This window comes from Salmo salar, chromosome 20 (assembly GCF_965601325.2).
Source record: "Salmo salar chromosome 20, fSalSal1, whole genome shotgun sequence".
NCBI lineage: Eukaryota > Metazoa > Chordata > Actinopteri > Salmoniformes > Salmonidae > Salmo > Salmo salar.
Genome location: NC_138310.1, coordinates 94,920,497 through 94,945,741, shown reverse-complemented (window position 1 = coordinate 94,945,741; position 25,245 = coordinate 94,920,497). Strand labels below are relative to the sequence as shown.

At 47.4% G+C, this 25,245-nt stretch overlaps 1 protein-coding gene across 1 annotated transcript in view; it reads left to right on the top strand.

Annotated features, from left to right (window-relative positions):
- The window catches only part of LOC106581589 (contactin-5), a 483,973-nt gene that overhangs the window by 356,861 nt on the left and 101,867 nt on the right, over positions 1-25,245 (top strand). The window contains exons 13-16 of the mRNA XM_082966829.1: positions 9-136; positions 2,461-2,636; positions 16,981-17,101; positions 22,300-22,458. Coding sequence (XP_082822955.1) covers positions 9-136; positions 2,461-2,636; positions 16,981-17,101; positions 22,300-22,458 — 584 coding nt within the window. The remainder of the gene's footprint in view (positions 1-8; positions 137-2,460; positions 2,637-16,980; positions 17,102-22,299; positions 22,459-25,245) is intronic.

The window sequence follows — 25,245 nt, the reverse complement described above, 5'->3', positions numbered from 1 at the left end:
TTTGACAGGATAATGCTGTTACGAAACAACACTCTGAGGATCATCAACTCCAGCCGCTCTGACGAGGGGAACTATGTCTGTCGAGCCGAGAATCAGTTTGGCTCGGCTGAGATGACGGCCATGCTCTGGGTAAAAGGTAAGCGATGCCCAGAGGGGCCTTTATTTTCTGCCAAATTAGTGCCAGTCACACACCAGTAAACAGTCCCCCAATGTCGTTTCCTGCCACCTTTGTCTGGTGCCGGGGGGTGGGGAGGAGGGAGGTGGGGGGGGGGGGGGGGGGAGGCAGAGGGGACGCCAGTGGAATTTATTGTGTTCACTCGACTGCGAAGCAAAAGGGTTTTCACATTCAAAAATCATTTTACAAGGGCACCCTATTTGACAGGGTAAAAGGGCCTGTTGAACATGAGCAGCATTCACAGCTGAGATCAAAAGAGGCCCTGAGTGTAGAGTAACCGTTTTGGTTCTTTTCAGGGTTTTAGTATGCACGATTTGTTTTGATAATGACACAAATGACAATTCAATCTGGCTACCTGGTTGTTAGTTACCCTGGACCCAAATCACAGATGTTCTTTTGTGTTTTTCCTCTGACTAATGTTGCTATGCCATACTAACCAAGGTAGCCTAGCTATACAGTCCTTTCGGGAAAGTATTCAGACCCCTTGACTTTTTCTGCATTTTGTTACATTACAGCTTAATTCTAAAATTAATTTTTTGTTTTCTGTTTTGTTCCCTCATCAATTTACACACAATACCCTATTATTACAAAGCAAAAACAGTTTTTTAGACATTTTTGCAAATGTATATAACATAAAAAAAACTATCACATTTACATAAGCATTCATACCCAGTACTTTGTTGAAGCACCTTTGGCAGCGATTACAGCCTTGAGTCTTCTTGGGTATGACGCTACAAGCTTGGCACACCTGAATTTGGGGAGTTTCTCCCATTCTTCTCTGCAGATCCTCTCAAGCTCTGTCAGGTTGGATGTGGAGCATTAAAGCACAGCTATATTCAGGTCTCTCCAGAGATGTTCGATCAGGTTCAAGTCCGGGCTCTAGCTGGGCCACTCAAGGATATTCAGAGACTTTTCCCGAAGCCACTCTTGCGTTGTCTTGGCCCCAGTCTGAGGTCCTGAGCGCTCTGGAGAAAGTTTTCATCAAGGATCTCTCTGTACTTTGCTCTGTTCATCTTTCCCTCGATCCTGACTAGTCTCCCAGTCGCTGCCGCTGAAAAACATCCCCACAGCATGATGCTGCCACCACCATGCTTCACTGTAGGGATGGTGCCAGGTTTCCTCCAGATGTGACGCTTGGCATTCAGGCCAAGGAGTTCAATCTTGGTTTCATCAGACCAGAAAATCTTGTTTCTCATGGTCTGAGAGTCCTTTAGGTGCCTTTGGGCAAAGTCCAAGCGGACTGTCATGTGCTTTTTACTGAGGAGTGTCTTCCATCTGGCCACTTTACCATAAAGGCCTGATTGGTGGAGTGCTGCAGAGATGGTTGTCCTTCTGGAAGGTTCTCCCATCTCCACAGAGGAACTCTGGAGCTCTGTTAGAGTGACCATCAGGTTGTTGATCACCTCCCTGACCAAGGCCTTTCTCTCCCGATTGCTTCAATATGAGAATGATGGAGGCCACTGTGTTCTTGGGGACCTTCAATGCTGCAAAAAAAAAATATTGGTACCCTTCCCCAGATCTGTGCCTCGACACAATCCTTTCTTGGGGCTCTAAAAACGTAATTCAATTAATTTTAGAATAAGGCTGTAACGTAACAAAATGTGGAAAAAGGGAAAGGGATCTGAATACTTTCCGAATGCACTGAACAAATATGGCATGACAATGAAAGTCAGATGATTTTGCTAAAGGCCAGCACATAAAAATCTGGGACCAAACTAGCTAGCTTTAGGTATTTTGTGTCCTAAGATGACATTGCTACAGTTAGCTTTTAGCTGTGATTATTTTTGTCATGCACTGCTAGCCATAGGCCTACATACAGTATATGGCATGACATTACTAGTCAGAGCAGTTGACAGTAGAGTTGTGTCCAGGGTGATGGTGTATCAGTCTACCGTTAGCAAGGTGTAGCAGTCTACCGTTAGGATGGTGTAGCAGTCTACCGTTAGGACGGTGTAGCAGTCTACCGTTAGGACGGTGTAGCAGTCTACCGTTAGGACGGTGTAGCAGTCTACCGTTAGGACGGTGTAGCAGTCTACCGTTAGGACGGTGTAGCAGTCTACCGTTAGGACGGTGTAGCAGTCTACCGTTAGGACGGTGTAGCAGTCTACCGTTAGGACGGTGTAGCAGTCTACCGTTAGGACGGTGTAGCAGTCTACCGTTAGGACGGTGTAGCAGTCTACCGTTAGGACGGTGTAGCAGTCTTGTGTCCTAAGCTAGCTTTATCTGTGTCGTGTCCAGAGGTGTTGTGATGCCAGTGCTAAGATGCAGCAGTGTTGTGTTTCCAGAGGCCATGCGTGTGGACCTGAGCCCCAGCAGGGTGGAGGTGACAGTGGGGGAGAGCGTGGTGCTCAGTTGCAGGGTGTCACATGACCCGTCTCTGGACGTGGCCTTCCAGTGGCTCCTCAACCAGCAGCCCCTCAACTTCCAACAGGAGGGCGGACATTTTGAATATACTCAAACAGTAAGTAACACTTTTTTGGTTACTACATGATTCCATATGTGTTATTTCATAGTTTTGATTGTCTTCACTGTTATTCTACAATGTAGAAAATAGTACAAATAAAGAAAAACTCTTGAATGAGTAGGTGTGTCCAAACTTTTGACTGGTACTGTATATAGATTTTTAAATATAGATTTGTTTTTTTTGGGGGGGGGGGACTCAGTCGTGGTCTCAACTTAATGTTGACATTTAGAATAGTAGAATACACAGTAGGATAGATATTTCTAAATTTGGTTTTGCATCAGCAATTTCTCAATATATTAAGTACTGATAACTAATGTGGTTTGGCAGAGTATGGCGTTGCAATGCCAAGATAGTGGGTTCGATTTCCGGGACCACCCATACGTAAAATGTATGCATGCATGACTATAATGACTGTATGTTTCTGAGAGCGTGGTTGTCCTATGGTTATTTAACAACCTTCTCACAACGTTCTGGGAATAGTGCAGTTTGGGATAGTTGCTTTGCTTTGGAACATTCTCAGAACATTTAAGGAACGTCTTGACACACACACAAAAATGAATTGGTATTTCATTACTTTAACAGAATGTTTCCTAAACGTTCAAACATGATTACATTTCATTTCAAATTTTCTAATGTTCTTAGGAACGTTCTCCAACTGGTTTGACATTGGTAATGTTCTCAAGTAGTATTTGTATTTATTATGGATCTGTATTTATTATGGATCCCCGTTAGTTCCTGCCAAGGCAGCTGCTACTCTTCCTGGGGTTTATTATGGATCCCCGTTAGTTCCTGCCAAGGCAGCAGCTACTCTTCCTGGGGTTTATTATGGATCCCCATTAGTTCCTGCCAAGGCAGCTGCTACTTTTCCTGGGGTTTATTATGGATCCCCATTAGTTCCTGTCAAGGCAGCAGCTACTCTTCCTGGGGTTTATTATGGATCCCCATTAGTTCCTGCCAAGGCAGCAGCTACTCTTCCTGGGGTTTATTATGGATCCCCATTAGTTCCTGCCAAACCAACAGCTACTCTTCCTGGGGTTTATTATGGATCCCCATTAGTTCCTGCCAAGGCAGCTGCTACTTTTCCTGGGGTTTATTATGGATCCCCATTAGTTCCTGCCAAGGCAGCAGCTACTCTTCCTGGGGTTTATTATGGATCCCCATTAGTTCCTGCCAAGGCAGCAGCTACTCTTCCTGGGGTTTATTATGTATCCCCATTAGTTCCTGTCAAGGCTGCAGCTACTCTTCCTGGGGTTTATTATGGATCCCCATTAGTTCCTACCAAGGCAGCAGCTACTCTTCCTGGGGTTTATTATGGATCCCCATTAGTTCCTACCAAGGCAGCAGCTACTCTTCCTGGGGTTTATTATGGATCCCCATTAGTTCCTGCCAAAGCAGCAGCTACTCTTCCTGGGGTTTATTATGGATCCCCATTAGTTCCTACCGAGGCAGCAGCTACTCTTCCTGGGGTTTATTATGGATCCCCATTAGTTCCTACCGAGGCAGCAGCTACTCTTCCTGGGGTTTATTATGGATCCCCATTATTTCCTGCCAAGGCAGCTGCTACTCTTCCTGGGGTTTATTATGGATCCCCATTAGTTCCTGCCAAGGCAGCAGCTACTCTTCCTGGGGTATATTATGGATCCCCATTAGTTCCTGCCAAGGCAGCAGCTACTCTTCCTGGGGTTTATTATGTATCCCCATTAGTTCCTGTCAAGGCAGCAGCTACTCTTCCTGGGGTTTATTATGGATCCCCATTAGTTCCTGCCAAGGCAGCAGCTACTCTTCCTGGGGTTTATTATGGATCCCCATTAGTTCCTGTCAAGGCAGCAGCTACTCTTCCTGGGGTTTATTATGGATCCCCATTAGTTCCTGCCAAGGCAGCAGCTACTCTTCCTGGGGTTTATTATGTATCCCCATTAGTTCCTGTCAAGGTAGCAGCTACTCTTCCTGGGGTTTATTATGGATCCCCATTAGTTCCTGCCAAGGCAGCAGCTACTCTTCCTGGGGTTTATTATGGATCCCCATTAGTTCCTGCCAAGGCAGCAGCTACTCTTCCTGGGGTTTATTATGGATCCCCATTAGTTCCTGCCAAGGCAGCAGTTACTCTTACTGGGTTCCAGTAAAATTAAGGCAGTTAAACATTTTTAAAAACATTACAATACATTCACAACAGATTTCACAACACATTAAGTGTGTGCCCTCAGGCCCCTACTCCACTACCACATATCTACAACACAAAATCCATGTGTACGTGTGTGTATATTGCGTATGTTATGTGTGTCTGTGCCTATCCTTGTGTTGCTTCACAGTCTCAGCTGTTCCATAAGGTGTATTTTTATCTAGTTTTTTAAAATCAAATGTTACTGCTTGCATGAGTTACTTGATGTGGAATAGAGTTCCATGTAGTCATGGCTCTATGTAGTACTGTCCGCCTCCCATAGTCTGTTCTGGACTTGGGGACTGTGAAGAGACCTCTGGTGGCATGTCTTGTGGGGTATGCATGGTTGTCCGAGCTGTGTGCCAGTATTTCCCGAGAGACGAGCGGAGGGGGCCGGACGGCTGGCCGGGTCGCGGTAGAGGCCGGGACGTCGCTTCCAGGTGTTGGGGCGGCTGGGGGCCGCCCGGCTGCGGACGGCACCGCTCGGGCGAAGCCCCCGCCGTCCAACATCCTTTTAGAGAATTTGGCAGTACGTCCAAACGGCCTCATAACCGCAGACCACGTGTAACCATGCCAGTCCAGGACCTCCACATCCGTCTTCGTCATCTACGGGATCGTCTGACACCCTGACAGCTGATGGCCACAGGCACGCTAGAGAAGTTTAGGAATAAATCCCGGTTTCAACTGTACCGGGCAGATGGCAAACAGCACGTATGCAACATGTGCGCGAGTGGTTTGCTGATGTCAATGTTGTGAATAGCGTTCCCATGGTGGCGGTGGGGTTATGCTATGGGCAGTCATAAGCTACGGACAACGAACACAATTGCATTTTATTGATGGCAATTTGAATGCACAGAGATACCGTGACCAAATCCTGAGGCCCATTGTCATGCCATTCATCCGCCGCCATCACCTCATGTTTCAGCATGATGATGCACGGAACCATGTCGCAAGGATCTGCTCACAATTCCTGGAAGCTGAAAAATGTCCCAGTTCTTCCATGACCTGCATACTCATCAGACATGTCACCCATTGAGCATGTTTGGGATGCTCTGGATCGAAGTGTATGACAGCGTGTTCCAGTTCCCACCAATATCCAGAAACTTCGCACAGCCATTGAAGAGGAGAGGGACAACATTCCACAGGCCACAATCAACAGCCTGATCAACTATATGCAAAGGAGATGTGTCGCGCTGCATGAGGCAAAGAAATGGTGGTCACACCAGATACTGACTGTTTTTCTGACCCACGGCATTTTTGTTAAGGTATTAGAGGTCGACCGATTATGATTTTCCAACGCCGATACCGATTATTGAAGGACCAAAAAAGGTCCGATACCGATTAATCGGACGATTTTAATGTAATATTGTAATAATGACAATAACAACAATACTGAACGAACACTTCTATTTTAACTTAATATAATACATAAATAAAAATCAGTTTAGTCTCAAATAAATAATGAAACATGTTCAATTTGGTTTAAATAATGCAAAAACAAAGTGTTGGAGAAGAAAGTAAAAGTTCAATATGTGCCATGTAAAAAAGCTAACGTTTAAGTGCCTTGCTCTGAACATGGGAACGTATGAAAACTGGTGGTTCCTTTTAACATGAGTCTTCAATATTCCCAGGTAAGAAGTTTTAGGTTGTAGTTATTATAGGAATTATAGGACTATTTCTCTGTATTTCATATACCTTTGACTATTGGATGTTCTTATAGGCACTATAGTATTGCTAGCCTAATCTCGGGAGTTGATCGGCTTGAAGTCATAAACAGCGCTGTGAAGCAAGCATTGCTGCTGGAAAATGGAGGAAAGTGCTGTTTGAATGAATGCTTACGAGCTTGCTGCTGCCTACCACCGCTCAGTCAGACTGCTCTATCAAATATCAAATCATAGACTTAATTATGATATCATAAACACACAGAAATACGAGCCTTTGGTCATTAATATGGTAAAATCCGGAAACTATCATTTTGAAAACAAAACATTCTGTATTTTATCTAACGGGTGGCATCCATATGTCTAAATATTGCTGTTACATTGCACAACCATGTTATGTCATAATTGTGTAAACTTCTGGCAAATTAATTACGGTCTTTCTTAGGAAGAAATGGTCTTCACAAAGTTCACAACGAGCCAGGCGGCCCAAACTGCTGCATGTACCCTGACTCTGCTTGCACAGAATGCAAGAGAAGTGACACAATTTCCCTAGTTAATATTGCCTGCTAACGTGAATTTCTTTGAACTAAATATGCATGGTCATTGTCCTGTTGGAAGGTGAACCTTCACCCCAGTCTGAGGTCCAGACCGCTCTGGAGCAGGTTTTCATCAAGGATCTCACTGTACTTTGCTCAGTTCATCTCTCCCTTGATCCTGACTAGTCTCCCAGTCCCTGCCGCTGAAAAACATCCCCACCGCATGATGCTGCCACCACCATTCTTCACCGTAGGGATGGTGCCAGGTTTCCTCCAGACGTGACGCTTGGCGTTCAGGCCAAAGAGTTAAATCTTGGTTTAATCAGACCAGAGAATCTTGTTCCTTGTTGTCTTTAGGTGCCTTTTGGCAAACTCCAAGCAGGCTGTCATGTGTCTTTTACTGAGGAGTGGCTTCTGTCTGGCCACTCTACCATAAAGGCCTGATTGGTGGAGTGCTGCAGAGATGGTTGTCCTTCTGGAAGGTTCTCACATCTCCACAGAGGAACTCTGGAGCTCTGTCAAGAGTCACAATCGGGTTGTTGGTCACCTCCCTGACCAAGGCCCTTCTCCCCCAATTGTACATTGGTGCAACTACAGTACTTTTTTCGCGAATGCGCTTGTTAAATCTTCACCAGTTTGGTGAAATAGGCTGTGATTCGATGATAAATGAACAGGCACCGCATTGATTATTTGCAACGCAGGACAAGCTATCATCAACCATGTGTAGTTAACTAGTGATTATTTTAAGATTGATTTGTTTTTTTATAAGTTTAATGCTAGCTAGCAATTTACCTTGGCTCCTTGCTGCACTCACGTAACAGGTGGTCAGCCTGCCACGCAGTCTCCTCGTGGTGTGCAATGTAATCGGCGTCCAACAATGCCGATTACCAATTTTTATGAAACCTTGAAATCGGCCCTATTAATCGATCGACCTCTATAAGGTATTTGTGACCAACAGATGTATATCTGAATTCCCAGTCATGTGAAATCTATAGATTAGGGCCTTAATGAAATAATTTCAATTGACTAATTTCCATACGTTAACTGTAACTCAGTAAAACCTTTGAAAATGTTGCATGTTTTGTTTGTATTTTTGTTAAGTGTATATACAGTGCATTCAGAAAGTATTCAGACCCCATTTTGTTACATTACAGCCTTATTCTAAAATGTATTGAATTGTTTTTTCCCCTCATCAATCTACTCACAATACCCCATAACGACAAAGAAAAAAACAGTTTTTTCAAAATTTTTGCAAATGTATAAAAATAAAAAAACGGAAATACTACATTTACAGTACATAAGTATTCACACCCTTTACTCAGTACTTTGTTGAAGCACCTTTGGCAGCGATTACAGCCTTGAGTCTTCTTGGGTATGACGCTACGAGCTTGGCGCCCCTGTATTTAGGGAGTTTCTCCAATTCTTCTCTGAAGATCCTCTCGAGCTATTTTTCAGGTCTCTCCAGAGATGTTCGATTGGGTTCAAGTCCGGGCTCTGGCTGGTCCACACAAGGATATTAAGAGACTTGTCCCGAAGCCACTCCTGCGTTGTCTTGGCTGTGTGCTTAGGGTCGTTGTCCTGTTGGAAGGTGAACCTTCACCCCAGGTTCTCTCTCACCACCCTGACTAAGGCCCTTCTTCCCCGATTGCTCAGTTTGGCTGGTTGACCAGCTCTTGGAAGAGTATTGTTTTTCCAAACTTCTTCCATTTAAGAATGATGGAGGCCACTGTGTTCTTGGGGACCTTCAATGCTGCAGAAATGTTTTGGTACCCTTCCCCAGATCTGTGCCTCGACACAATCCTGTCTCTGCGCTCTACAGACAATTACTTTGACCTCATGACTTGTTTTTTTGCTCTGACATGCACTGTCAACTGTGGGACCTTGTATAGACAGGTGTGTGCCTTTCCAAATCATGTACAATCAATTGACTTATTATTATGATTATTTTTTACCCCTTTTTCTCCCCAATTTCATGTTGTCCAATTGATAGTTACAGTCTTGTCCCATCGCTGCAACTCCCGTACGGACTCAGGAGAGGCCATGCGTCCTCCGAAATACAACCCAGCCTCACTGCTTCTTGACACATTGATGCACGCTTAACCTGGAAGCCAGCCGCACCAATGTGTCAGAGGAAACATCGTACACCTGGCGACCGTGTCAGCGTGCATTGCTCCCGGCTTTCCACAGGAGTTGCTAGTGTGCGATGGGACAAGAACACCCCTGCCGGCCAAACCCTCCCCTAACCCGGACGACGCTGGGCCAATTGTGCGCCACCTCATGGGTCTCCTGGTCGCGGCCGGCCCGGCGGCCGAACCAGGATCTTTAGTGGCACAGCTAGCCTTAGACCACTGCACTACTCAGGAGGCCCCAATCAATTGAATTTACCACAGGTGAACTCCAGTCAAGATGTAGAAACATCTCAAGGATGATCAATGGAAACAGGATGCACCTGAGCTCAATTTCGAGTCTCATTTCAAAGGGTCTGAATACTTACAGTGGGGAAAAAAAGTATTTAGTCAGCCACCAATTGTGCAAGTTCTCCCACTTAAAAAGATGAGAGAGGCCTGTAATTTTCATCATAGGTACACGTCAACTAACACCATAATTTGCAAATAAATTCATAAAAAATCCTACAATGTGATTTTCTGGAATTTTCTTTCTCATTTTGTCTGTCATAGTTGATGTGTACCTATGATGAAAATTACAGGCCTCTCTCATCTTTTTAAGTGGGAGAACTTGCACAATTGGTGGCTGACTAAATACTTTTTTCCCCCACTGTATTTAAATAAGGTATTTCTGTTTATTATTTTTAATACAGTTGCAAACATTTCTAAAAAAACTATTTTCACGTCGTCATTATGGGGTATTGTGTGTAGATTGAGAAAGAAAAAAAAACATATTTAATACATTTTAGAATATGGCTCTACTGTGACAAAATGTGGAAAAAGTTAAGGGGTCTGAATTCTTTCTGAATGCGCTGTATTAAAATATTATTATTGTAACGGTTGACGTCGGATTTAGACCAAAATGCAGCGGGGAAATGTGCACTCATCTTCTTTATTATAAACGGACAAGGAGGAGAACCAAAACAAACACAAAGAAAACACAACGACTAATCACAGGCTGGTCAGGCACAAGGCTATACACAGAACAATCTCCCACAAAGTACTCAACAAACACACACCTATATATAGGACTCTCAATCGGAGGCAACTAGAAAACACCTGCCTCCAATTGAGAGTCCAACCCCAATTAACAGAACATAGAAATACACTAACATAGAACAGTGCCCAAAAACCCCCGGAATACATAAATCAAATACCCTACTAAACAAACCACCAACCCGAACCACATAAAACAAATACCCTCTGCCACGTCCTGACCAAACTACAATAACAAATAACCCCTTTACTGGTCAGGACGTGACAGTATCCCCCCCCCAAAGGTGCAGACCCCAGATGCACCTCACACAAAAAAACAAAATAACTCCAAAACAAACATAAATCCCCTAAACTGAAGGGAGGGAAGGGAGGGTGGCTGCCGTCAACGATGGCACCTGTGCTACACCCCCCCTCCCCATCCCACTTATACTGGAGGTGGCTCAGGTTCTGGTCTACAGCCACCCCCTGACCAGTCCACCCCTGCACAATGTTCAGGGCTGTAGAGCGTCTCTGGGGGCTCCGGACTGTGGACCAACTCTGGAAGATCCAGACTGTAGGCAGACTCACACAGTTCGGAGTTATAGGCAGACTCACACAGTTCGGAGTTATAGGCAGACTCACTCGGTTCCGGACCGCAGGCAGACTCACTCGATTCCGGACTGTAGAACCTCTCACTCGGCTCTGAACAGTGGGCCGTCTCTCTTGGATCCGAACTGTAGGCCGTCTCACTCGGTTCCGGGCTAGACACTCTTACCGGATACTCTGGACGGGGCACTGTTGTCAGATACTCTGGACGGGGCACTGTCGTCGGAAGCTCGAGGCTGGGCTGACGCACTAGGAGCCTGATGCGTGGGGCTGGTAGTGGAGGTACCAGGCTGGGGACACGCACCTCAGGGCTAGTGCGGGGAGCGGGAACAGGCTGAGTTGGACTGGGCTGACGCACTGGAGGCCTGGTGCGTGATGCTGGCTGTGGATATACTGGGTCGTGGAGGCGCACAGTCGGTCTCGATCGCACCTCCTGCACAACCCGTCCTGGCTGGATGGAACTAGTAGCCCTGTACGAGCGGGGTGCTAGTACAGGGCGAACTGGGCTGTGCAGGGGCCTGATGGTTGCCGTGCGTAGAGCGGACATAGGGTAGCCTGGTCCTAGGAGGCGTACTGGCGACCAGACGCGCTGCGCAGGCATCCTCCTACCAGGCTGGATGCCCACTCTAGCACGGCATCTGCGAGTGGCTAGGATAACTCGCACTGGACTGTGCGTGCGTATGGGCGAGATCGTGCGCACTTCTGCAAAACTCGGCGCCCTCCACTCCATATGGTCCTGCATATAAGCATGGGTAGCTGGCTTAGGGCTCACCCTTGGCCCAGCCAAACTACCCGTGTGCCCCCCCCCAAAAATGTTTTTATTGGGGTTGCCTCTCGTGCTTTATCGGCGCGTATATGGCTTCATACCTTCGCCGCTCTCCTTGGCTGCTTCAATCTCCTCCGGTGGGAGACGGTAATCCCCAGCCTGATGCCATGGTCCAGCCCCGTCCAGAATTTCCTCCCAGGTCCAATTCTCCTGATAGTCCATATACTTGTTCCGATGCTCCTTACCCCGCTGCTTGGTCCTTGTTTGGTGGGAGATTCTGTAACGGTTGACGTCGGAATTATACCAAAATGCAGCGGGGAAATGTGCACTCATCTTCTTTATTATAAACGGACAAGGAGGAGAACCAAAACAAACACAAAGAAACCACAACGACTAATCACAGGCTGGTCAGGCACAAAGCTATACACAGAACAATCTCCCACAAAGTACTCAACAAACACACACCTATATATAGGACTCTCAATCGGAGGCAACTAGAAAACACCTGCCTCCAATTGAGAGTCCAACCCCATTTAACAAAACATAGAAATACAAAAGACTAGACAGAACATAGAAATACAGTAACATAGAACAGTGCCCAAAAACCCCCGGAATACATAAATCAAATACCCTACTAAACAAACCACCACCCCGAACCACATAAAACAAATACCCTTCTGCCACGTCCTGACCAAACTACAATAACAAATAACCCCTATTACTGGTCAGGACGTGACAATTGTACTATGTGTTGTATATATGACTTATTCTCTCCTGTAAAGGACATTTCAATTAAATGAAATAACTACATTGCTATGGATTTTGTGAAGGCTGAACGCTGAGTACCAGTATTCATTATAGTAAAGATAATAATTTAATGCTAAATTGTAATTATTTGGCCTCTATGGCCTATTTGCCTTACCTCCCTACTCTTCTACATTTGCACACACTGTACATCGATTTTTTTTCCTATTGTGTTATTGACTGTACGTTTGTTTATGTGTAACTCTGTGTTGTTGTTTTTGTCGCACTGCTTTGCTTTATCTAGGCCAGGTCGCAGTTGTAAATGAGAACTTGTTCTCACTCGCCTAACTGGTTAAATAAACGTGAAATAAAATCATCCCTGTCCTGGTGGGGATGAATCTCCCTGTTCCCACTCTGTCCTAATGGGGATGAATCTCCCTGTTCTCATCCCTGTCCTGGTGGGGATGAATCTCCCTGTTCTCATCCCTGTCCTGGTGGGGATGAATCTCCCTGTTCTCATCCCTGTCCTGGTGGGGATGAATCTCCCTGTTCTCATCCCTGTCCTGGTGGGGATGAATCTCCCTGTTCTCATCCCTGTCCTGGTGGGGATGAATCTCCCTGTTCTCATCCCTGTCCTAATGGGGATGAATCTCCCTGTTCTCCTTCCTGTCCTGGTGGGGATGAATCTCCCTGTTCTCATCCCTGTCCTAATGGGGATGAATCTCCCTGTTCTCATCCCTGTCCTAATGGGGATGAATCTCCCTGTTCTCATCCCTGTCCTGGTGGGGATGAATCTCCCTGTTCTCATCCCTGTCCTGGTGGGGATGAATCTCCCTGTTCTCTTTCTGATGGGGATGAATCTCCCTGTTCTCATCCCTGTCCTGGTGGGGATGAATCTCCCTGTTCTCATCCCTGTCCTGGTGGGGATGAATCTCCCTGTTCTCATCCCTGTCCTGGTGGGGATGAATCTCCCTGTTCTCATCCCTGTCCTGGTGGGGATGAATCTCCCTGTTCTCATCCCTGTCCTGGTGGGGATGAATCTCCCTGTTCTCATCCCTGTCCTGATATAATTTAGAAATAATGCATTAACCCCTTGTTAGTCTGCGACAGGATAATGCAGTAACCCCGTATTAGACTGACAGGGTAATGCAATAACCCCGTGTTAGACTGTGACAGGGTAATGCATTAACCCCTTGTTAGCCTCTGACAGGGTAATGCATTAACCCCTTGTTAGACTGTGTCAGGGTAATGCATTAACCCCTTGTTAGACTGTGACAGGGTAATGCATTAACCCCTTGTTAGACAGTGACAGGGTAATGCATTAACCCCCTGTTAGACTGTGTCAGGGTAATGCATTAACCCCTTGTTAGACTGTGACAGGGTAATGCATTAACCCCTTGTTAGACTGTGACAGGGTAATGCATTAACCCCTTGTTAGACTGTGACAGGGTAATGCATTAACCCCTTGTTAGACAGTGACAGGGTAATGCATTAACCCCTTGTTAGGCTGTGACAGGGTAATGTAGATGGAGAGAAGATAATGGAAGCTAAAGAGCATATGTATGTATGTAGAAGAAATGGGCTGATTGACAGGAGCTAATAATACCAGTGTATCAGTAAATTAAAATAATCCATACCAGTATTCACTTAAAGGGATACCGCAAGATTTTGGCAATCAAGCCCTTTTCCTGCCTACCCAAAGTCAGATGAACTCATGGATGCAATGTTATGTCTCTCCGTGCAGTTTGAAGGAAGTTAAGGTAGTTTGGCGATTCCATTGTTTAACTAGCATTAAGCACAATGACTGGATTGGTACAGGTGTGAAACGTACTTCTCAGCCTGCACCTGCACCACCAAACGGTAAACTTTTCGGTGGTGCCGACTGCGAAGAGGCTTCAGGAGGACGGTTATGTGTGCTAGCAAGGCAGAGGTCCCGGGTTCAATGCTCGTGTGAGCTGAATCAGGAGGAAACTGTAGTCGCTAAGCAAGGGAAGTCCTTTTTATACCAGCATCTGGCTCTGGATAAATAGAAAAAGGGCTTAATCGGTAAAATATCCCATTTCCCCTTTCCGTTAATTAGAAAACATTTGCACAGTCGGCATTTACATTTCTGACACGTTTACCTAACTAGCTACAAATGCTAAAGGTAAGATGCAGTCTATCATGTTCTCACTGTATCTGATGTCAGTTGCTTCTTCTCTCTTGCTTCTATATGACAGTGGTGATGTTTTTGTCGAGATCAGAACAGTATCAATACTCCAATCTATGGTCACATCACTGGCTCTCAATGGTTGTGTCTGGATGGCACCTGATTGCCTATTCACCTCATTCAGTACACAGGACTCTACATTTTGATGGCCAAAAAAGCAATGCAATGTATAGGGAACAGGATCCAATTTGCAGATGCAACCATTGTTTGAAGTGAGCAGTTGGAGAAAATAAAATACTGCAATTGCCATTCTCAGTTGTCCCTGTCCCTGGCCAACTACCAGGTATAACTCTAGAGAGACAGGCCCTGTCCCTGTCCAACTACCAGGTATAACTCTAGAGAGACAGACCCTGTCCCCGTCCCTGGCCAACTACCAGGTATAACTCTAGAGAGACAGGCCCTGTCCCTGTCCCTGTCCAACTACCAGGTATAACTCTAGAGAGACAGGCCCTGTCCCTGTCCCTGTCCAACTACCAGGTATAACTCTAGAGAGACAGGCCCTGTCCCCGTCCCTGGCCAACTACCAGGTATAAATCTAGAGAGACAGGCCCTGTCCCTGTCCCTGTCCAACTACCAGGTATAACTCTAGAGAGACAGGCCCTGTCCCTGGCCAACTACCAGGTATAACTCTAGAGAGACAGGCCCTGTCCCCGTCCCTGGCCAACTACCAGGTATAAATCTAGAGAGACAGGCCCTGTCCCTGTCCCTGTCCAACTACCAGGTATAACTCTAGAGAGACAGGCCCTGTCCCTGTCCAACTACCAGGTATAACTCTAGAGAGACAGACCCTGTCCCCGTCCCTGGCCAACTACCAGGTATAACTCTAGAGAGACAGGCCCTGTCCCCGTCCCTGGCCAACTACCAGGTATAACTCTAGAGAGACAGGCCCTGTCCCTGTCCAACTACCAGGTATAACTCTAGAGAGACAGAGTGGAGAGGGGAGAGTAGAGAGGGAGAGGGAGAGGGAGAGGGGAGAGTAGAGAGGGAGAGGGGAGAGGGGAGAGTAGAGAGGGAGAGGGGAGAAGGGAGAGTGGAGAGGGGAGAGTAGAGAGGGGAGAGGGGAGAGTAGAGAGGGAGAGGGTAGAGGGAGAGGGGAGAGTAGAGAGGGGAGAGTAGAGAGGGAGAGTAGAGAGGGAGAGGGGAGAGTAGAGAGGGGAGAGTAGAGAGGGGAGAGTAGAGAGGTAGAGAGGGGAGAGTAGAGAGTAGAGAGTGGAAAGGGGAGAGTAGAGAGGGAGAGTAGAGAGGGAGAGTAGAGAGGGGAGAGTAGAGAGGGGAGAGGTGAGAGTAGAGAGGGGAGAGTAGAGGGGAGAGGGGAGAGTAGAGAGGGGAGAGGGGAGAGTAGAGGGGGAGAGGGAGAGGGGAGAGTAGAGAGGGAGAGGGGAGAGTAGAGAGGGGAGAGGGGAGAGTAGAGAGGGGAGAGTAGAGGGGGAGAGGGGAGAGTAGAGAGGGGAGAGTAGAGAGGGAGAGGGGAGAGTAGAGAGGGGAGAGTAGAGAGGGAGAGGGGAGAGTAGAGAGGGAGAGAGGAGAGTAGAGAGGGGAGAGTAGAGGGGGACTCCTCTGTCTGCTTCATGAAATGTCATTTTAATCAGGTTCCATGCTAAGTTGATGTCTGTAGACCTTGAATGATTCCCCGGTCTTGCCTTAGGCGTTTCTCATTTCAAGAGAGAGAGGGAGAAGATGTTTGAGGGAGAGAGGGAGAGAGAGAGGGAGAAGATGTCTGAGGGAGAGAGGGAAAGAGGGAGGGAGAAGATGTCTGAGGGAGAGAGGGAGAGAGAGAGGGAGAAGATGTCTGAGGGAGAGAGGGAGAGAGGGAGGGAGAAGATGTCTGAGGGAGAGAGGGAAAGAGGGAGGGAGAAGATGTCTGAGGGAGAGAGGGAAAGAGGGAGGGAGAAGATGTCTGAGGGAGAGAGGGAGAGAGGGAGGGAGAAGATGTCTGAGGGAGAGAGGGAGAAGATGTCTGAGGGAGAGAGGGAGAGAGAGAGGGAGAAGATGTCTGAGGGAGGGAGAGAGAGAGGGAGAAGACAAGTATCTATTTAAGCCTGTATGAGAGCAGTACAGGTTGTTACAAGCATTTCTCAGGTGTCAAGTACAGAGAGGTCAGACTTAGATTTTTAATTAGAAACACACACTCACACACTCACACGGAAACACACACTAACTTGATGTTGTTTTTGAATCCCTCTCTACTTGTCACACACAGATACTGTAATCACACACATTAACTTGTTGTTGTTTACTCTCTGCCTTGTGACAGATACTGTAATCACACACTAACTTGTTGTTGTTTACTCTCTGCCTTGTGACACAGATACTGTAATCACACACTAACTTGTTGTTGTTTACTCTCTGCCTTGTGACACAGATACTGTAATCACACACTAACTTGTTGTTGTTTACTCTCTGCCTTGTGACACAGATACTGTAATCACACACTAACTTGTTGTTGTTTACTCTCTGCCTTGTGACAGATACTGTAATCACACACTAACTTGTTGTTGTTTACTCTCTGCCTGTCACGCAGCAGTCCTCCACGGTGGACCTGATGATCAGAAGCATCCTGCTGAAGCATGCTGGGAAATACGGCTGCCGGGCTCAGACCAGCGCCGACACGGTGTCTGCTGAGGCTGAAGTCCTCGTTAGAGGTGAGCTCGTTATCTCTGGCCTTAACTACAGATCTATGATCAGATTATAAACTGCGTCCTAAATTACACCCTATTCACTATACACTGAGTGAACAAAACATTAGGAATGCTTTCAATGACAGACTGACCAGGTGAATCCAGGGTAAAAGCTATGTTCCCTTATTGATGTCACTTGTTAAATCCACTTCGATCAGTGTAGATGAAGGGGAGGAGACAGGTTAACGAAGGATTTTTAAACCTTGAGACAACTGAGCCATGGATTGTGTGCCATTCAGAAGGTGTATGGGCAAGACATGTTGTTTCATCTTCTAATGGTTAAGTTTGGAAATGTATTGATCCTAGAGCTTTGTCACAAATGGCACCCTATTCCCTATTTAGTGTGTAATTTTTTTAACAGAGCCCTATGAGCCCTGGTCTAAAGTAGTGCACTATAAAGGGATTAGGGTGTCGTTTGGGATCTGTGGCTAGGGGACACCTTCAACCCTCCTACTGATACTATCACTCAAACCTTCAATGGTCGCCCCCTTGCTTCATCACCCATGGAGGGCTGGGATACAGATCACTGGTCGCCCCCTTGCTTCATCACCCATGGAGGGCTGGGATACAGATCACTGGTTGCCCCCTTGCTTCATCACCCATGGAGGGCTGGGATACAGATCACTGGTCGCCCCCTTGCTTCATCACCCATGGAGGGCTGGGATACAGATCACTGGTTGCCCCCTTGCTTCATCACCCATGGAGGGCTGGGATACAGATCACTGGTTGCCCCCTTGCTTCATCACCCATGGAGGGCTGGGATACAGATCACTGGTCGCCCCCTTGCTTCATCACCCATGGAGGGCTGGGATACAGATCACTGGTCGCCCCCCTGCTTCATCACCCATGGAGGGCTGGGATACAGATCACTGGTTGCCCCCCTTGCTTCATCACCCATGGAGGGCTGGGATACAGATCACTGGTTGCCCCCCTTGCTTCATCACCCATGGAGGGCTGGGATACAGATCACTGGTTGCCCCCTTGCTTCATCACCCATGGAGGGCTGGGATACAGATCACTGGTTGCCCCCTTGCTTCATCACCCATGGAGGGCTGGGATACAGATCACTGGTTGCCCCCTTGCTTCATCACCCATGGAGGGCTGGGATACAGATCACTGGTCGCCCCCTTGCTTCATCACCCATGGAGGGCTGGGATACAGATCACTGGTTGCCCCCTTGCTTCATCACCCATGGAGGGCTGGGATACAGATCACTGGTCGCCCCCTTGCTTCATCACCCATGGAGGGCTGGGATACAGATCACTGGTTGCCCCCTTGCTTCATCACCCATGGAGGGCTGGGATACAGATCACTGGTCGCCCCCTTGCTTCATCACCCATGGAGGGCTGGGATACAGATCACTGGTCGCCCCCTTGCTTCATCACCCATGGAGGGCTGGGATACAGATCACTGGTCGCCCCCTTGCTTCATCACCCATGGAGGGCTGGGATACAGATCACTGGTTGCCCCCCTTGCTTCATCACCCATGGAGGGCTGGGATACAGATCACTGGTTGCCCCCCTTGCTTCATCACCCATGGAGGGCTGGGATACAGATCACTGGTTGCCCCCTTGCTTCATCACCCATGGAGGGCTGGGATACAGATCACTGGTTGCCCCCTTGCTTCATCACCCATGGAGGGCTGGGATACAGATCAATGGTTGCCCCCTTGCTTCATCACCCATGGAGGGCTGGGATACAGATCACTGGTTGCCCCCTTGCTTCATCACCCATGGAGGGCTGGGATACAGATCACTGGTTGCCCCCTTGCTTCATCACCCATGGAGGGCTGGGATACAGATCACTGGTTGCCAACCTTGCTTCATCACCCATGGAGGGCTGGGATACAGATCACTGGTTGCCCCCTTGCTTCATCACCCATGGAGGGCTGGGATACAGATCAATGGTTGCCCCCTTGCTTCATCACCCATGGAGGGCTGGGATACAGATCACTGGTTGCCCCCTTGCTTCATCACCCATGGAGGGCTGGGATACAGATCACTGGTTGCCCACCTTGCTTCATCACCCATGGAGGGCTGGGATACAGATCACTGGTTGCCCCCCCTTGCATCATCAACCATGGAGGGCTGGGATACAGATCACTGGTTGCCCCCCTTGCTTCATCACCCATGGAGGGCTGGGATACAGATCACTGGTTGCCCCCTTGCTTCATCACCCATGGAGGGCTGTGATACAGATCACTGGTTGCCCCCCTTGCTTCATCACCCATGGAGGGCTGGGATACAGATCACTGGTTGCCCCCCCTTGCTTCATCACCCATGGAGGGCTGTGATACAGATCACTGGTTGCCGCCCTGCTTCATCACCCATGTAGGGCTGGGATACAGATCACTGGTTGCCCCCTTGCTTCATCACCCATGGAGGGCTGTGATACAGATCACTGGTTGCCTCCCTGCTTCATCACCCATGGAGGGCTGGGATACAGATCACTGGTTGCCCCCCCTTGCTTCATCACCCATGGAGGGCTGGGATACAGATCACTGGTTGCCCCCTTGCTTCATCACCCATGGAGGGCTGTGATACAGATCACTGGTTGCCTCCCTGCTTCATCACCCATGGAGGGCTGGGATACAGATCACTGGTTGCCCCCCCTTGCTTCATCACCCATGGAGGGCTGGGATACAGATCACTGGTTGCCCCCTTGCTTCATCACCCATGGAGGGCTGTGATACAGATCACTGGTTGCCCCCTGCTTCATCACCCATGGAGGGCTGTGATAGGGATCACTGGTTGCCCCCTTGCAACATCACCCATGGAGGGCTGTGATACAGATCACTGGTTGCCTCCCTGCTTCATCACCCATGGAGGGCTGTGATACAGATCACTGGTTGCCCCCCTGCTACATCACCCATGGAGGGCTGGGATACAGATCACTGGTTGCCCCCCCTTGCTTCATCACCCATGGAGGGCTGTGATACAGATCACTGGTTGCCCCCCTGCTACATCACCCATGGAGGACTGTGGGCTTATAGCTCTAGACAGGTGATTGGCATGATGCTGAAAATCCCCTTTCATATTGAAGGATGAGGAGGGATGGAGAAGGAGGGATGAAGGAGGTGTGTGTGGGGGGGGGGTCATGGGATGATGAGATGGGTTTGTCCTGCCTGAGCTACTCTAAAGCCGGAATCTGAATCCTCCGTGATGTATTCTCCACCATTCAATCTACTTATTAAATCCACCACGGCACGCGCGCCTGCTCTCCTCTCAATGGGCTTCAGAATCACACCGGCTGGTTCCCATGGCGACGCAGAACGCATGTCAATATCTCTCCTCGGGAATGCAAATGGTCCCTTCTCTCCGGAAACACTCAACCTTTGGTTTTCCTTGGACAGCACCAGCTGTCAGTTTAGCTCGAACAGCACCAGCTGTTCTCACGGGCCCTCCTGTTCTCTCCTTCACTCTGTCTGTGGGTGGATCGTGGGTTTGGTTCAGTAACCGAAAAGGTTGCTGGTTCAAATCCCCCGAGACGACTAGGTGAAACATATGTCGATGTGCCCTTGAGCAAGACACTTAACCCTGTTTGCTCCTGTAAATTGCTCTGGATGAGAGTGTCTGCTAAATGACAATAAAAAATACAATTGTGTGTAGTGAAGCTGCGCATCGTTGGTCCAGCTGTTTTCATTTTGGAATTGAATCTGTGTGTCCGAATTAGCAATTTATTCCCTAAGTCCACTACTTTAAGACAGAACCCTCTCAGAACCCTCTCTATCTCTCTCTCTCTCTCTCTCTCTCTCTCTCTGTCTCTCTCTCTCTGCCTCCCTCTGTCTTCCCCTCTCTCTCTCTCTCTCTCTCTCTCTGCCTCTCTTTGTCTTCCCTTCTCCCTCTCTCTGCCTCTCTTTCTCTCTCTCTCTCTCTCTGCCTCTCTCCCTCTCTCTCTCTCTCTCTGCCTCTCTCCCTCTCTCCATCTCTCTCTCTCTCTCCCTCTCTCCCTCTCTCCCTCTCTCTCTCTCTCCCTCTCTCCCTCTCTCTCGCTCTCTCGCTCTCTCTATTTCTCTCACTGTCTCTCTCTATTCAATTCAATTCAAGGGGCTTTATTGTCATGGGAAACATATGTTAACATGCCAAAGCAAGTGAAGTAGATAATATACAAAAGTGAAATAAACAATAAAAATGAACAGTAAACATTACACTCACAGAAGTTCCAAAACAATAAAGACATTACAAATGTCATATTGTGTCAATATACAGTGTTGTAATGATGTGCAAAGAGTAAAAGTACAAAAGGAAAAATAAATAAACATAAATCTAGGTTGTATTTACAATGGTGTTTGTTCTTCACTGGTTGACCTTTTCTTGTGGCAACAGGTCACACATCTTGCTGCTGTGATGGCACACTGTGGTATTTCACCCAGTAGATATGGGAGTTTATCAAAATGTGGGATTGTTCTCTAATTCTTTGTGGGTCTGTGTAATCTGAGGGAAATATGGGTCTCTAATATGGTCATACATTTGGCAGAAGGTTAGGAAGTGCAGCTCAGTTTCCACCTCATTTTGTGGGCAGTTGCTACTTTCTCAATAGCAAGGCTATGCTCACTGAGTCTGTACATGGCACATACTCTCTGTTTAGGGCCAAATAGCATTCTAGTCTGGGGTTTTGTAAATTCTTTCCAATGTGTCAAGTAATTATCTTTTCAGTTTTCTCATGATTTGGTTGGGTCTACTTGTGTTGCTGTCCTGGGGCTCTGTGAGGTCTGTTTGTGTACAGAGCCCCAGGACCAGCTTGCTTAGGGGGCTCTTCTCCAGGTTCATATCTCTGTAGGTGATGGCTTTGTTATGGAAGGTTTGGGAATCTCTTCCTTTTGACCAATCTCTCTCTCTCTCTCTCTCTCTCTCTCTCTCTCTGTCTCTCTGTCTCTCTGTCTGTCTCTCTCTCTCTCTCTCTCTCTCTCTCTCTCTCTCTCTCTGTCTCTCTCTGTCTCTCTCTGTCTCTCTCTGTCTCTCTCTCTCTCTCTCTCTCTCTCTCTCTCTCTCTCTCTCTGTCTCTCTCTCTGTCTCTCTGTCTCTCTCTGTCTCTCTCTGTCTCTCTCTCTCTGTCTCTCTCTCTCTCTCTCTCTCTCTCTGTCTCTCTCTCTGTCTCTCTGTCTCTCTCTGTCTCTCTCTGTCTCTCTCTCTCTGTCTCTCTCTCTCTCTCTCTCTCTCTAGGCCCCCCGGGACCCCCTGGTGTGGTGATAGTAGAGGAGATCACGGACACTACAGCCACACTGTCGTGGAGTGGAGGGGTGGACAACCACAGCCCCATCAGCAGTTACAATCTCCAGGCCCGGAGCCCCTTCTCCCTGGGCTGGCAGACCCTCAGAACAGGTATGGATGCTGTCCTGTTTGTTTTACGCCAGCGATGTTGAGTTGCATAGAAGATGATTAACTTTGAGGAAACCAATATGGAGGCCAGAGATGTTGAGTTGCATAGAGGATGTATCACTTTGAGGAAACCAATATGGAGGCCAGCGATGTTGAGTTGCATAGAAGATGTATCACTTTGAGGAAACCAATATGGAGGCCAGCGATGTTGAGTTGCATAGAAGATGTATCACTTTGAGGAAACCAATATGGAGGCCAGCGATGTTGAGTTGCATAGAAGATGTATCACTTTGAGGAAACAAATATGGAGGCCAGAGATGTTGAGTTGCATAGAGGATGTATCACTTTGAGGAAACCAATATGGAGGCCAGCGATGTTGAGTTGCATAGAAGATGTATCACTTTGAGGAAACCAATATGGAGGCCAGAGATGTTGAGTTGCATAGAGGATGTATCACTTTGAGGAAACCCAATATGGAGGCCAGCGATGTTGAGTTGCATAGAGGATGTATCACTTTGAGGAAACCAATATGGAGGCCAGAGATGTTGAGTTGCATAGAGGATGTATCACTTTGAGGAAACCAATATGGAGGCCAGAGATGTTGAGTTGCATAGAGGATGTATCACTTTGAGGAAACCCAATATGGAGGCCAGCGATGTTGAGTTGCATAGAGGATGTATTGCCTCCAAAAGTAGATTCAGTGTGGCCCTGACTGGAGAATAACTGCAGGATGTGCAGGCATCTGTTAGACGACAAAGAGCTTACTCAACACCTCTCGTCCTTCAGTTGAGTTTCTCCAGTCAGGGCCACCCTGAATCTAGTTGAACTCTTATGTCTTCCTTCTAACTCTTATGTTCTGTTTAAAACTTGGCTGTTGTTCAACAGAACTTTAATAAAAAAAATATGTTCAGCTCAAAATGAAATGTCAGTGGTTTAAATTACACTCAGAATTATGTCAAAAAGGTTACCAGAAAATGAACCTGTATCTTTTTAAGGTCAAAGCTAATTCCTGAGGTGGCAGAGAGAAAACCACAGGATTTTTAGTGAGCTGTTACTATTTAAATGGCTTCATTTTCTCATATCTTGACAGTAATACCTATCTATAATGATCGGTTAATGTCAGAGGATATACTGTCGACTCAGTAGGTATAATCTGTACCGCTGCTGCTGCTGCGTGCCTAAAGAGGATAGGAATAATAGAGAAGTTTAAAGCTCCATAATGAATCATGTCCATAGATGTAGAATGATTCACAATGGTCGTCGCCCCAAATGACACCCTATGTCCTATATAGTGCACTACTTTAGACCAGAGACCTATGGCACCCTATTCCCTATATAGTGCACTACTTTTGACCAGAGCCCTATGGCACCCTATTCCCTATATAGTGCACTACTTTAGACCAGAGACCTATGGCACCCTATTCCCTACATATAGTGCACTACTTTAGACCAAAGCCCTATAGCACCCTATTCCCTACATAGTGCACTACTTTTGACCAGAGCCCTATAGCACCCTATTCCCTACATAGTGCACTACTTTAGACCAGAGCCATATAGCACCCTATTCCCTATATAGTGCACTACTTTTGACCAGAGCCCTATGGCACATGGTTGGTTAAGGCATATTGAGCAGGGCTAGAGGCTCTACAGTGTAATAAGACAGTAATCACTAACCAGGACAGTAATGGACGAGGCATATTGATATTAGAGAGAGGCATGCAAAGCCAAGTGAACATATGGGTCCAGTCAGTGGTTGGGCTGACTGGGGACACAGCGATTCAGGCAGTTAGCAGGCCAATGCTAACAAGCTAACAGTTAGTAGGCCCGGGGCTAAACAAGCTAGCAGTTAGCAGACCGGGGCTGGCAAGCTAGCAGTTAGCAGACCGGGTTAGCAAGTAAGCAGTTAGCAGACAGGGGCTAGCAGTTAGCAGACCGGGGCAGGCAAGCTAGCAGTTAGCAGACCGGGGCAAGCAAGCTAGCAGTTAGCAGACCGGGGCTAGCAAGTTAGCCTTTGGGGGACGTCACGATGGGGGTAAGTCTGTTTTTGCCTCTTCGTGCGGTGGCGTCGATAGACCAGTCGTGGAATTAGTAGGCTTCCAAGTAGCTCTAGGTAGCTAGCAGGCCGCGGTTAGCAGAATGGGCCTTCAGCGGACGTCGCACCTGAGGGGCCTGTTGGAATCCTTGGGCAGATTATGTCGGTATTCCAGTCGTAGAGGATCGGCGGGGTTCCGTGCCCCGTACCGGCAGTAGAAGGGGTCTGGATATTGTAGCCCAGGAGTGGGCTTCGGTGGTAGCCCAGGAGCCCTGGCCGAGTAGCTTCAGGCTACTTGGTGCTTGCTCCAGGATGGAAACGCTAGCCAGGAGTAGTCACCTGGGATTGTGGTTAGCTAGTTGCGAAGATCCAGATGAAAATGTTCAGAGTTTGCGGTAGGAATCCGGGGATATGGGAGAAGAAAAAAAAAATATATATATATATATATATATATATATAAATATTTTTTATTTTTATTTTGTATATATATATGTCCGTTATGCTCTGGTTTGAGTCACGTTGTTCGAACTGGCGAGAGCTTTCCGAGCTAAAGGCTAGCTGATGACCGCTAGCAGTGGTTTTCTAACTGATAGCTGGTAGGTAGTTAGCTGGCTTGCTTCAGTTGAGGGATTCCAGATCCGAAGTAAATAGAAATACTTTAGATAAAAAACAGATCCACGCCACATTGGGTGAGGCGGGTTGCAGGAGAGTATTTAGAAGTTGAGGTTTAGGAAAATATTTTTAAAAGATATGCGAAG